The sequence below is a fragment of the Dreissena polymorpha genome, chromosome 16 (assembly GCF_020536995.1).
Source record: "Dreissena polymorpha isolate Duluth1 chromosome 16, UMN_Dpol_1.0, whole genome shotgun sequence".
NCBI classification, from domain to species: Eukaryota; Metazoa; Mollusca; class Bivalvia; order Myida; family Dreissenidae; genus Dreissena; species Dreissena polymorpha.
The window spans coordinates 986,526-1,002,500 of record NC_068370.1 but is presented as its reverse complement, the minus strand read 5'-3'; the positions used below and the strand labels follow the sequence as shown (position 1 = coordinate 1,002,500).

The 15,975-nt window shown below is 31.6% G+C and overlaps 1 protein-coding gene across 1 annotated transcript in view; it reads right to left on the bottom strand.

The window, feature by feature from the left end:
- LOC127862710 (uncharacterized) overlaps positions 1–13,976 on the bottom strand; it is a 44,107-nt gene extending 30,131 nt beyond the window's left edge. Inside the window, exon 1 of the mRNA XM_052401970.1 lies at positions 13,931–13,976. Within this exon, the coding sequence (XP_052257930.1) occupies positions 13,931–13,976 (46 nt within the window). The remainder of the gene's footprint in view (positions 1–13,930) is intronic.
- Positions 13,977–15,975: the final 1,999 nt, after the last annotated feature.

Below are 15,975 nucleotides of genomic sequence, written 5' to 3'. Positions count from 1 at the left end.
TTATTTCGCTTGCTAATTTCACGGCGCGGTGTAATTCTTTGCGTTTCATTAGATGCATTTAAATCATGAATTTAACACTAATCAGTTGCCGCACATGTATAAATCTTATATTTTAGTAACAATATTATCATGTATAATCGATCATATCGAGAGTTTTGATTTTTTTTTAACGGGTACACGTTTACAATTCTGTTTTAATCTTATAGCGGTGTATTGATTCGTGTTTGTGTGGAAATTGCGTGTATTTCTTAGAGTTTATATAAAATTGCACGTTTGTCAAATCTTAAATATGTATTCTTTACAAAATATACATTATTTTGCGTTTAAAACATATGTGGCTTATTTAATTAGCATATATTCATGAATGAATCATAAGTATGTTAGTTTGCAAAAAAAATGCAAATAACTTGTTATTTTCGTTGTTTAACAAATAATACGTGTAAAACAGACAAACACTTTTTGCTACATTTGATATGAGTTATTATTTCGTGATTATTTCACGACGCTGTGGTTTCTTTGCGTCTGAATTTTTCTTCTATAAATATTTCGTATGCGAGAACGCAGACCATATAGAGAACTTTGGAAAATAAACCCAATATGGCCAAAGACGGAAAACGAAGAGATAAATCAGAATATAGATGTATAAACAATTCCTGAAGATTTTACATATGCATTTATTGTTCGTATACATATATTATATATGAATTAATGTATGGTCACCATCCTCTTCCGTAAATTGCAGCAAAAATATTAATTTATTAAGTGCATCTGTTTTTAATGATCATCCCTTGTATTGGTCGCTGCAATGTGACAGCAGGGTGTCAATAAACATGGGTATAGCACACGCGTTGCGTCCGAAAATGAAGTAAAGAATGCCTTTACAGAGGTCTTCACAGTATTAGATTATATCTCTGTTTATTGACACCCTGCTGTGGTCGCAGTGCAGCGACCACTATCAGAGTTAATCAATACAAACAGATGTACTGGAAAAAGACCCTTTAGTTAATTAATTGCCATCAATTATCGCAGTATTTGTAGTATTAATTATTTAATAAATTAATACTCTTGAGGCAAAGAAATCAAACAGCGTCGTGAAAAAAAAATTAATATAAACACTAAGAAATACATATATTTTTTTATATTTTTAAATATATATCTCATTTCCACACAAGCATAGAGGTCTCAGACACAAACAACGAATCATTACACCCGTATAATATTACGCACGGACTTGTAAACTTTTACCCGTTAAAATATCTTTTTTTTTCAAAACTCTCGGTAAGATCGAAAATATATGCTAATATTGTTAATATAATCCGATCTACAACTGTAAGGGAACTGATCAATGTTATTTTATGCTTTCTGGTGGTTCATCGAAAAATATCAGTGAATTAAAACTGATAATTCACCGTTTAAAACCGTACAATTAACAGTGTATATAAATGATAATTTTAATTGTTTTACCGGAAATATATTTTGGGAGAAAATACCAAAATAATCATTTGTTAGCATACAATCAACATAACATTTGTTGGATTCGGTGAAATGTCGATTTTAATTTACTCGTGATCATATAAAAATTATATATTATGATCACTCGTGAACTAAAATCGATATTCAACCAAATCCATCAAATATCTTCTATTTAATAAATGATTTAGCTACATTTAGTGAAAAGCAAAAAAAAAAACGACGCGCCGTGAAATTAGCAAGACAAAATATCTCTCATTTATGTTTAACTTTAAACTTAAGCAAATAATTGTGTTGATTTATCGAGTATTATTTGTAACACAGCAATTTATATAATTATTTATTTGCAAATGAACACATTACTGATTCATTTTTAAATGTTCGCTTATTAAACAAGGCCCAGATGTTTTAAACGCGAATATTTCGTTAAAGAAGCTATATTCAATAAAATAAGATTTGAGAAACGTGCCATTGTAAATAAAGACAGAGAGAGAGACACATATATTTTCATTTTTTTTCTAAACGTAATACTTCTTTTATTCAAAAAGAAGAATTATTAAACAGCTTTCGATATGTTTCATCAAAACTATCAAGATCGATGCAATATGCTTACATTGTTTTTAAAATATAAGATTTACAAGTTTAGGGCAACTGATCAATGTTTAGTGAATTAATTCATTTTAAAAAAAGGCAAAGAAATCATACTGTGCCAAGGAAATATATGCTCACTTCAATATTAGAAACAAATGTGTTTGTTTGACGTGTATTATTTGTTACACAACACAAATTTAATCATTGATATGCAAATTAACATATTATTGATTCATTTATGAACATTTGGTAACTAAATAACGCCCATATGTTTTAAGCGCAAAACATAATACAAATGTCGTTAAAGAAGATAAAGTTAAGATCTGGCAAACGTGCCATTTTATAAACAGTGAAAATACAAATTATATTTTTCTATCTTTATATACACAACATTATCTATACGGCCGGCGTTGTATCGTCTGCCTTTTAACGAGCGCGCTATAATTTTATTGAAGTCAGTCGCAATCGCCGCAGAAAAAATATTTTATTTTACTTGATCTCATACCATGAAGACTCTTACATAGTGTAGAAAGTAAAGTTTATCATTTCGTATTAGTGTATCCAAAATAATCGAGTTATTAAATCAGTATATAGATTTTAATATTAGACTATATTTTTAATGAAACGACGGTAATGATAGCAAGAAATATCTTTTTAAAAATGATGTTCTGGATATATCCTGATTTCGATGTCCAGTACATGTACGCGTATATTCAAACTGCATGTGTACGTAGATTTAACTGATACTGCTTTGTATCTAATCACACGTTTATACGTTTGTTTACATCGCGTTTGCTAAATATAAATTAAACCACAATGACGGTGTAACACGTCCCGTTAATTTTAATGTACTCAACAATTTAGCAATCAATGGCATCATTCATTCAAATCCAATTGACATCTCGCCTGGACCCTTAATCACGTGGCTAATGCCTAAGTCACAGATAGACAACGATCACCGTCCGATCAGCGGCCGTTTTTTTCCGCTAATCGGGCTGGCGACCGGCCGATAATCTCACGGAAACCGACCCAATTTGAAGCATTGGGTGGCGTCCGGATAAATTTTAAGTCTCACTTAAACTTTTACCCGACGTCGGGCCCTGGAAGGAATCGAGTTGAGATCGAAACAAGATCGGACAATCAACGCACGGGTATCGCCCGGCGATCGCCCGACATCGGATTCATTGAACGTGTATCGGCAAAAGAAAAGGTATTTCCCAGAGGCATATACATCGGCCGGCGACCGCTTGATTGCCGGAGGGCCTCCGCACGATGCCAGACAGACGCCGGACGTTGCTCGTGATGATGCACGTACAATAAATCCGATGTCAGGCGCACGCCGGGCGATAACCGTTCGTTGATCGTCCGATCTTTTTTCGATCTCACCTCGATTCCTTCTCGGACAAACTATGTTATACAAAATTATTCCGGACGCCGCCCGGTGCTACAAAATGACCCGATGTGCATGCGATCATCGGCCGGCGCCAGCACGATGAGCGGAAAAAAAACGTCTGCCGCTGATCGAACGGTTATCGGTGTCTATTTGTGACTGAGGTTTTAAACTTTGTCAATCATAGGACGGCGGACGGCTCCGACGTGTCCAGTCTTCCCAATGCCTGTAGATCGGACACATCGGCCGGCGACCGGATTATCTGTGCGGCATAAGCGGTTAGAAAATATCAAAGTGGCTTCTTTGCCTACAGATTACGCGATATTGCGGTTGTTTTTTTATGGACTTTTTAATCCCTTATAACACTGGTTAAAGGGTTTTGTGTCATTAAGTTATAATGGAAATGCAGAAATTATTAGTTTAAAAAATATAAGCTATTAAAAAATATTAGCTATCTTTAACGGGTATTTAGGTACGTTAAACACGCTCTCAAACGCGTGCGCGTTAACCGAAATCTAGCATTCACCTACGCGTAAATTAACAAGTCTTCACTGGTATGTACACATGCTATGTACTAAATCATTAACGACACATTTTCGCCACATATTTTGTACACGAAAAAGCGCTGTATACCTGGCATTTCGGTTAGATTTTACACTCTTTCGACGTCGAGTGGGTACCGAAATCCCCAAGTTCTAACGTATAAAAGTGGATTTCGTTAAGTTACACAGAGTGGGTACCATTCCATATTGTTGTTCATATACTCGTGAAAAAAGTCACACTTCATAATGCTTAAATGTTATTAAAAGTACTGAAATAAATTGATGTTCTTTAAGGGGGATTTCGGTAATTCTAAACATTGAAGCTTAAACTCGCACTTGTCAAGACCACATTTCCGCTTTGGAAATGGTATACATTCAATTCCGCCAACTAATCTTTTGATCTCCAAGTGTAAATTAAATTTAAGCGCTAAGATATAATATAATACTGTCTGCACATGTGTTGATACCGTAATTAAGATAATATATCACTCGTCAATTCTAAAAACAGGTATAGTGGAAATCAAGCCCTCAGTCGTGCTGAGTTTGTATTACTCTTAAAATAATGCAGATTAACTTTGCTTCTATTAATAACCTTATAACTGATAAAAATATGATAAAACAATAAACACGAACTATTATGTGACGATCAGATCGGTAACATTTAATATAATTCGATCATTTACGCTAATTATTACCAAAAAAAAATAACAATACAATCTACTCCAATGCCGATGTTGGTGTTGTTTGATATAATTCTTAATTCATTTATCGTGTTTTAGTTTCCATTTAAGAAGTTCTGGCTTATTTTTTTTAAATAAAACATGACTTACATGACTTATTGCAAATATTGTCCATTTCAGTTACCAGCGCTTTTGCCAACCAGTGACTGCACATGCGCGAAAAATACCGATTGTAAACAATAACAATCATCTTGTTTTAAAATCACATCCTCAGTGAAGCACAATTGTGTCGGGATATGTTTTTGTGTGAAATGTATATACAAAAACATACAGTACAACCACTCCTGTCAGAAATTTAATAAACGAAAACAACTCACAGACAGCTTACTGAGTCAGAAATGCAGTCATGAAGATGTTTTGTTTAAAAAAGTAAACTCTTCAACTTAAATATTAATCCGTCATAACCAATTAATTAATAATCAATTATTTTAAATTATTCAAATAGACAAAGAAGTAAACAGTAATAGTAACACTTATATCTTACGCGATTTAATTAAACGACGATCGTTCCACAATGCGCAAAAATAGGTTGCCGTTTTAAAACAATATTTGTGTGGTTAGAATTATCACTGACTAAAATTTTAATGAATTCTCATGTCATTATAATGTTCTTACATACTATATAAACGAGCATTACGGCTCTCATAGAATAAAAAACAACAAAACAAAAAACATAACACTTCTGCTTTTTCTCTCAATTTGCACGCTCACTGTAATGGTATTCTTAAAATATTTTATTTGAAAAATACTGTTTCCATCGACAATTAATTACGACACATTTCTTCGTTATCAAACACGAGAATTAAGACGGACAATAAAATGGTGATCGTGTTTCATGTCAATCCCTTCATCTAATATTGAATTATGTTCAACCCACAAACAGTATCCTACAAATATTTTGTCAGTATTTATGTTAGGATTTGCAATAAGAGATGATATTTCTTAAATAACATATACTTAAGTTTGATACACAATACAAGTTAAAAATAAAAATTAAATAATTATAACGTTCAAACTGAAAATGGATAACACACGGATAAGCAAGGTTCGATAAATAAATATTTATGACACACCTACCTATGTTAGGCTCCGCCTATTCAGCCTTTTTCAGCGGTATGAACAAATGCGCATTTGTAGCGATTAATCGCGTAAAATCGCTTAACAGAAGTGGTTGCGCAATTCAACGGATGAAAACGCTTAAAAACCGATGAAATATGTTTAAAACGCTTAATAACCGCTGAAAATCTATAAATCGATTAAAAACGCTTATTTTTAGCGTTTGTCAAGCAATTAATCGCGGAACACAATCGCTAACTCTACTGTACATATTTGAAATGTTGATTATCTTGATTTTGGAATTATGAGGAATTATCAGTATATTATTAAAACTGCAGGACTTTAAATGTTAGTGTCTATTAACTTGGATACGACTGATTGAACAGAACTATTAACTATTAAGAATTGTATCATCCGATCTACCGTCGCTGTCACAGCTATATGCATAGGTTATCGGGTTTATATCGTTAAACTTTATTAATATTTTCTCTCTGACAGGTATTTCTCGATTGATTTATTTTTAAGCAGTTACATAAACAAAACAACGATGTAATGTGGATCTTGTACAATCAATATTGATGTTTTTTCCTGTATTTGCACGATGATGATCTGATATATTATCTATATGATGCTATGCTCTTAAATCTTTTTGTAAAAAAAGGATGTAGTTGACAATTTGTTCCTAATTTCGTTCCTCAAAAGTTGTAACTCTGTTGCACTGGTTTTCTGCCTACCATTGAGTAATTAAATCGTAATTCAATGGAATTCGTTTTAATTCTATTTTATTATTGTTCAATTTGAATTGCAATGCTAAGAGGTTAAATTATATTTACACGTATATGTATCATGAATTTTGCTGGGCCAAGTGTGAGATTGAACGCTCTTAAACTGGTCTTAACCCCCAGTGCCTTGCATTGACCGTTACAAGGCGGTGTATGTTGTTTCATGTTGTGCTGAATCGTACTATTTTGGCAATTGGTCACTTGCCTTAAATAAAGGACCACGACATTAGATACAATAAGAATGCAATACTGCTTCAGCTGCTGGAGTTTCACGTCTGTATAAAGGTTCATAAACTTGTATTTATGATAATTAAGAATTTTGTTCGGAATGGGGAGAGTTTAAGGCGAAACGTCAATTTCTATTGTAATACACTATAATGGGAGTGTTATCGATATTTATATCTAAACCATTATAATTCATGTTTTGTTTACATAAAATAGTTTATACAAAGGTATAAGCTTTTTGTTCATAAAACATTCAACGTTATCGTGTATTTTATCATGACAACGGGTTGGTAACTGGCACATGTATGCCTTGAATATGATGGCTGCTTGTTATTTGTGTTGTGAATATATTTCTTACTTCTTAATGTGAATTTCTCTAAATACTATGACACTATTTCAAGATACCATGACACTCTTTTCTTTGTTAAACAAGGGATTGAAAATGAAATTCAACTATATGCTTTTTATAAACTAGATATATTCACGGTATTATACTTGGAAACCATCACACACACTGTGTCGCGAAAAGTCAGATAGTAAAATATGAGGAGTGCGTTTAAAGAAAAACATTATTCCAAAAGTAAGTATCGTGTTTTTCTCGAATGACGTCTGGTAACTCTTTTTTATTCAACCAGAAACAATCTTTTGGCAATATGTTAACGGTATTGCGGATACGGTGTCTTAACATATGTTTAATTGACGCTCTTCTTAGTTCGACGATAAAAAATATATCCGGAGTTACATATAGGGCCTAGTGATGTGAAAATGTGTCTTTTTACGTGGTTGTATTTATTGATCGTAGATAATGCATACACTTTATCCAAAAACTATAATTATAATAAGTGTACGCATTAATCCCATAGTATCAAAAAAAAACTATATAACGGAGGACCACAGTGTTTAATGAAAATCGCCTGCATTGGAAATAATAGTATTCAATAGGTCTGTAATAATAACCCTTTAGTGTATTTTTTCTAGAAAAAAAACTAGATCCTCTGCAAAACATAAAGAAAAGAATGATGCAAAAACAATTAACTGACAGTTAATGTTTGTTTATATGATTTAATTTAGTTTTTGTCACGATGACATTCATGCCACTAACAAAAATTAGATTAGACAGTGAGTTGAGCAATGATTTAAACGTTTCAACAGTGAAATGACTGTCATCGGAAGTTATGACGAATGGATTCAAAGTGTCAATCAGATACCATTCGTATCGATTTACGAAATAAAATCGATACCGTTTCGATAGTTAACCGTTATATTTAGCGTTACAAATACTTTGAAAGACACATTGAATGTTAATTTAAAATTGGTCCATATCATTACCATGTAAGCTTTTTACGCAATGCAATTTTGCAAAAACAAGAGTATTCCGCATATTACTCACATTTTACGAAGGAACAATTTATACAAGTAACTATGAATACCAGTACTGAATCAACAACTACACAATTAAGTTTTACAATTCTACAACAGCAATTAGCTGCCCAGCTACTACTATTCACCTTATACTAAATACAACAACAAAAAACTCGTTACTGTTAATTCAGATTAAACCTTAAGTCTTGTTTTATTTCATTTTTCGAAAAAAAAACGAATAGTTTCAATATCGTGTGCTGTTGAGTAATATAATTATCAACATAACAAAAAATAACAAAAAATATTGTTTTTAACCATAAATAAAAACTTAAGAAGTTCGGTAGATAAATATAAATGTTTGAGAATTGTGATAAAAACACATTACATAAACGCTTACTTGTCATTACGACGCGCTGCAAAGCCATATTTAAAGGACGAAATGTTCTTATTTTGGTTAAGCATGTATTTTAACGATACCAATTAGTGATCATCAATAAAAAAGTAGAATAATTGTATGTGTGGGACACAAGTCATCGTATAAAATCAGTCTGTATAATAGAAACAATGTATTCAATATTTTTCTGAAAAACCGTTGGCTTATATCTAAAAACAGCCTGTGTTACACTTTGTGTTGAAATAAACGAGTGGTATACAGATCAATAATTTGTATAAATGAAATTACTTTCATATAATACTTTATATAAAATAATAAGATTATTTTCTCCGTGTTATTCGTATTGAAATTTCATTCAGTTCATGTGATATGCTTGAATCGAAATCATTTAATTTGAATATTCACATACCGTCATTCAAATATTTTTGTTTGATTAACAACCTTATTTTTATTTGTGTGGTTGCCATTGATAATTTATTACAAAGCACCAAACGATATTTAAACTAAATGGTTATTCTTTTCAACAAATGTAATTTGTAAAAGACTATGGGTTAATCTGTTAATATGGTAAATAACAGTAGGACGGATGCTGTATTGGTTGTTGAAGAAGTGTTAGTATTTATACATTGTTGCTTAGAAGACTGTGCGTAGAATGTAAAACAATCAAATTCTCGCGAAATGTTTTGATGATGACGATGATGATGCTACTTTGGGGTTGATTGGTCTCTGATGTGTTTTATTGTCTTATGTGTGTCATTTCTTGAAGGTGTGATGATTAATAATGAAACTATGCAATGTTATTGTTGTTGGTACGTGCATTTTGAATATAGTCTTCCCAGCTTATAGGCATAATAAGATGCACATTAACCAGTTCTTAGCTTATTCAAAATATATGAGTATTTGTTTCGTTGCAGAATAGTGTTATTTAATTACTTCAGTTGATTTTGTTTTAATTCCAGTATTTTACCCGAAAACAGGCTCGCATCCCTTCCCGAACATGCCTTTAATGGACTGCCAAACTTATAGAGACTGTTAGTTGTTTTTAGAATTTAAACGCAGTACATATACAAAATGTACGTTAAGTCAATGACGTAACATCCGCTTTCTGTTATTTTTTGTATTATCCTGATGAAGGCGTAAGCCGAAACGTTGATAAAAAAGGAAAGAAAAACAATATGTGTTTTTGTTGGATTTATCATACTAACTAACTAACGCAGTACATATAATGCATGTGAAATTATAACTTGGTATGTGTTTCTAGTTGCTTCAGACATATACATCACTGTATATCGTTCTCAAATTTAACATACAGTATTTAAAGAAATTTTAAGGTGTTATTTGATTAAACTTGATTAAAAAAGTAACACTTTTTTATATTTAATAAAATTTCATTTCAGGAAAACTTTGCGAAACCATAATTTTGCAAAATCAAGTATCCTTTATCTGTTTATAATGCCTTTATACTGAACAATTAGTGGATATATGCTTTTTGTTATCAATAACTGATTATCGTCGCTTTAAAAGTTTTTCTTAATAATGGAAGTTGTGTACAAAATAGCCTTTCCATTAGATTGTTACCTTTTCTAATGGGATTTTCATTTTCCAATGTGATTGCATGAATTACCTATTGCATATTTAGTCATTTAATGCGTTGGACTAATATCTAAATATGTTTATTGGATTTTAGTACTTGTTTTTGTTTAGTGTTGTCAATTATAAGAAATACTGATGTACTTGCTGTATCCTTTGAAAGATATTGACGGATATTCATTTTAAAATAGGGATAAATTTCCTAAATGGAAACAGTTTTATTGTATCCCGAAGTTAACTTAATTAAGTTGTATACGTATTATTGCTCAATAGTTGATTTTTAATAAAATAATGTATAACAATTTACAGTTCATATTAACTGATATTATTATTTTTAAACGGTAAACAATCATACTAATTATGCGTGGTGAAACTAATTTTTAGCAATTGAAACTGTGTACCTTGATAGTGTTAATAATGTTTTCAAATACTCGGAGATATGGAGCCTTTTAAGTAAAAACATCATTTTGAACTTGCTACGCAATTAACTTTAACGTATGTCCGCTCGAGTCATGCACATTATTTACTCAAATGAATAATCAAGTTAAGTTATGCACCTAGGTATTTGAGTGCATGTTTTGACATTTGTCTTTAGTGAGTACACAAGCTGCGGAAAAAATCATAGATGATGCTGGTGGTGATGATAATTTAGTTTGTGTTATTGTGTTCTATTATGATGACGTTACATTTTAATAAAATACGAACTTTCTGCTGAACTACACTGTTTAACGAAACAAACAAACTCAAAATGAAACAACTTTGATAATGGTCTTTAATGTATTGAATAATGACATGTTAAGCTAATAATATCTTTATTCAGAAGAGTATCCAAGGGAAATAAATCTTGAACAACACTATATATACTGGTAACAAGATTAATCTCAATTTAATATTTACAACATTCCCCTTTTTTCAGAGATTCAACAAATGATAAAATGTTTCCAAATGTTTGGATAGTATAGTGCATAGTCATAAGACTTTTCTTACTATATCATACAACCTTTTATATGTTCATTTTTACTTTTGACTAAATATTTTAAAGTCAATCTCACAATCTATGTATACATTTGCTTATTTTAACTTATAAATTGAATAAGTAACTAAAAAAAATCTAATACCAAGTGTGTGCCAATTCAAACATAACATGACACAAATCTTGAAACATGTTTCAACGTTTTCGTCTGTTCATTGCACTGTCTTATTTCCTTTCTTCTTCTCATTCCTGAATAAAACTCTTCTTCATAACTCTTCACTATCATGTACTATAACAATTTACTGGCATAACACTGATCTTCAATAACATTCATTAACTGAATTTAAATACAATTATGTAACTGACTTTGATTTAACTATTTTCACTCACTGAATACACTGATTTGTATTGACTTTTGATTTTATTTGTACATACACTTCTGTGATTGAATTACACTTATAAAGGTTGAACTTTGCAGGCACCTTCACATGTCAACCAGAACGAGTTTAATACTGTGACGTTTACGTAGTTGTCTGCATATCTTGTATACGAGCTTCCTGACCGGATGTCGTATTATATGTCTCTGGTTCAGACTTAAATGAGTCATGTTTAGTCTGATTGGATCTGGTTCTGCAATATGTTGATATATTTGGCTAAAAAATAGCCAAAAGTTGCTTTTAATCGACGACGGTTTCTGTGAAACTTCTGCGCTTTCTCAGTTTTGTCAACATATGATTTCGGTTGTTGGTGTTTTTTCACCACTTTTCCAGAAAAAAAGTCATTTCCATGATCGATCATCACGTTTTTTCCCATTCAGCTCTTTGTAAGGACTTCCGCTGTGCTTATTGTAGTACAATTTTGTTTGTTTGGCCTTGAAATCATATTTCCACTTTTTCCTTGTTATTGGACTTTTAACAGTTCTGCTCTTACCGGTATACTAGATTAAAACCTATATGCAGCTGAGCGTGTGACTTATTTCTTCCATCCAATGGGATATTCATGTATTCTCGTAACGCCTTGTTTGGATCCTCACTTGTCAAAAGCATTTGATTTATTGTTTGAACATATATTTCAGTTTATCCCATACTTTGACCTTTTATGCGGTGTCAATTATGTGTGTCTGAAATGATGCTTTGCGACCATTTTCTTGGATTATAAAACACTGTGTTGTCGATGCCATTTCCGAATTTGTTTAAAGCTGTCTTATTGGGGTTTTTCCACTGCCAGTTTATGTCCTTTTCCAACAATTTTCGGAATGGCGCACTTATTTCTGACATATTTCGCAAACATTTCTGCAGGTATGTGATAATTCTTCGACATGTAGATAGGTATTTTCAGAGTCGGTCTCAAGTCCATTTTAACTGATTGTATGACCCACACGATGAACGTCTTCAGTCCTGAACTGGCATTTACTTAAAAGCAGTTTTATGTTGTTTTGCTACACTCTGTATAATGCTTCTTTAGTCTTGTTTTCTTGTTCTTGGATGTTTTTCCCCAGACTATGAAGTCAAGTACTATCACGTTCGTTCCTTCTAGATCATATATCATCAGTGTCATGACACACTGATACATTTTCTGAATGGACTTAATTCAAAACGGACCTTTAAAAAATGTGTATTACCCAAATGGTGTTTGAAACGTTGTAAGTTTTTAACTGTCTTAATCTAGTTTTCTTAAGTCCAGAATCCACGTGTTGCATCTAGAGTATTAAATAACTTCGCGTTAGGAATCTCTGAAACTATATCCTACACTGTTTACATCGGATAATGTTCTCTTAATATTATTCTTCATTCAGAAGTCGCGGTGTGATGCATATCCTTACATCACCAAAGTATTATGTCACACTTACAAACGCTTTCACGCATTCAGTTTGTTTAATGTGTCGTGTTGTAACGGCTAGTGACTCTATTCTTTGAAGCTCATCTTTGACTTTTTGTTTCATGGAAATCGTTTCTTTACTTTACGCACAAGCTGAACAACAGGGTTTACTGTTTTGTCTATTTTTATGTGACATGAACCTGGTAAACAGCATAAACCATTAAAAACATCAATAAAGTCTTGTTCCATAGTGTTTATCCACTTAATCAACCCTATCTTTTCCAACTACTCACCATAAAACACCGACTGTGATCTGGTTTCGACCATATAACATTGAGCGAATTGTCTTTTACCCTTAAACTTTAATGCAAGTGTTATATCCAACGGTCTAATTGTGAGTCCGTAAAATGAACGCAAAGCAGAGTTAGTTTTCTTTTCTGTTTGATATTGACAGCTTTTCAAGGTTTGGTTATGACAGTACATTACACTAAGCACCCGTGTCAAATCAAAACTGAATGTTCTTTCCATTTATTGAAAGTTCCTCTGAAATTAAATATGGCTTTTGATTCTTTGGTCTTTCAACTGCTCCAAAGTATTAAATTCATGATCATCATTCTCTTGTTGATGTACTTTCTTATATTTGGCTTCATCTGTGTTTTACACCTTTTCGCGACACTTCATGCACGTTTTCCCAAACGCTGGACATTTCTGTCTGCCTTGTTCATGCCCTCACCTCTGAAAAACATTATGCTTGGAATTCTTCTCATAAAGCTTTTGGTTAGGATATCAATCTGTTTGAGGATACTTAAATGTGTTGTGTCTGCTTATTGTGTTTACACGTGGATATTCTTTTTGCGTTCATACTGCCACAGTGTTTTACCAACATTTTTAGATCAGTAGTAAATTCTTCTGCAGATTTCTGACTGCACTTTGCATTGAAATTTGTATCTAGCAAACACGTTGTTATATTTTGGATTCACATAAGCGACCTAGTTACCCAAATCTGTAGCTAACTCCTGGCTTTGTCCGCTGTAAGCATCCATGTGTGATATATATGTAGACCCTTCTGGCCTTCCCTTTAATCTTCTGATTTATATTATAACCAGATCGGCGTTTGCAATGGTACATGACTTATGCCAACCGCCGCGATATTATGAACAGATAAGCATGGTCTGTGATATTGGTGTTTAATTGTTGCTTTTTTAAAGGATTTATCAGGGTGATACATTACATCACACAGCACGCCTTATCGCACGTTCCATAATTCCACGTTAACTATAAAGGAAGCTTCTCTATGACGTTCTAAATGGTGATTTCATGAAGATCAGTGTTCGTTACAATATTGTGAATATTATTATAACAAATAGCCAGAAATAGCATATGAAGAGTATTTTTTTAGTATTATAAGAGTAACAGCATTCATTACACAAAGTTCTTTAATAATGATGAAAGCTTGGGTAAGAGCACGGTTATGATTAATGCAAAGGATTGTTGGTTAAACCGGTTAAAAGGCTAGCTTTAGCTTACACTAAGTAAAGAAGTAGTCCCTACATTTATTCGCACCTCTACTTTTAAGTATTTGGTGTATTTGTCCTTTCACTATGGTAGTTACTTTTTTATTTTTTCTTATATTAATCTCTTTCGTCAATACTCATAGAACAAACTCATTTAGAAAGATATATTTCTTTAGCGCGTAAACTGTACTTCGTTAACCAATATAAGCGCTTGTAATTATAACATTAGTTTTCCTTTTGCAATCACCTTAAGTTAATAAATATGATTACACACATTGAGTTTTTATAATACAAATATTTTAAAATAAATCACTGTTCAAAGTTTATGCTGTGCAGCCAAAATTAATATAACGATTCACACATACACGTGGATTAATTATACGTATAGGCCAGAATACATATATCGCTTACCATGTTTGTAAAGAAAAAAACATCAATAAATCAATAAATCAATAAATCAATATATCATAAGATCAATAAATCAATAAGTCAATAAAGCAATAAATAAATAAATAAATAAAGCAATACATCAATACAGTTATAAATCAATAAAGCAATAAATATGTTGGAATGCATATTATCTTATATTAACAACATACAGTCTTATACTTATGTTGTATACATGCTCAATTATTATAAAAAAATCAGAAAAAAGCATTTCTCGTTTTGGACCAATAAGAAATACGGCATATGCAAGTTGGTTGTTCATTAATGCTGCACGTAGAAACTGGATAAACAAATAATAAGAAGTAGGTGAAATGTATATTATTGAACACACTTACATGTAAAATGATTTTACAGGAATTACAGTTTCGTCTATGGAGATATTTGTTTAGTTGAACATTTCAGTTTCGTATTCATTGTTAAAACTATTATTTTGATTTAAAAGTGAATGGTATTCAAAGTTATATAGTATATAGTATTTCATGTTAAATAAATGTTTATGTTTGGTATATGCTATGTTATTCATTTAGTTAACAAATGCCAGTTCGTCATATGGTGTAAGTAATGACTAAGGAAATTGTTTTATATATATATATATATATATATATATATATATATATATATATATATATATATATATATATATATATATATATATATATATATATATATATATATATATATATATATATGAATATATAAAGACTTCAACACCCATATTGGGAATTTGTCAATTTTTATTTTTTTGATTTAAAAGTGAATGGTATCCAAAGTTATATAGTACAGAGTTTTTCATGTTAAATACATATATATGAATATATATAGACTTCAGCAACCACATTGGGAATTCGTCAATTTTTATTTTAATACAATAAAAGGTAATTGCATCGATACTTTAATATAGCTTAATACTTCTAAGTATTGTTTTTATTAAGATATAATACAAAATGTGTCAGTCTTAAGTAGAATAACATTCCAGGTAAGCGTTTATTATTCATGACAATATGTTGGTGCACCGGGACATTAATGATATTATCATGACAACTGCTGGTGAATGCATTTCTTACATTGGAATATTGCTATA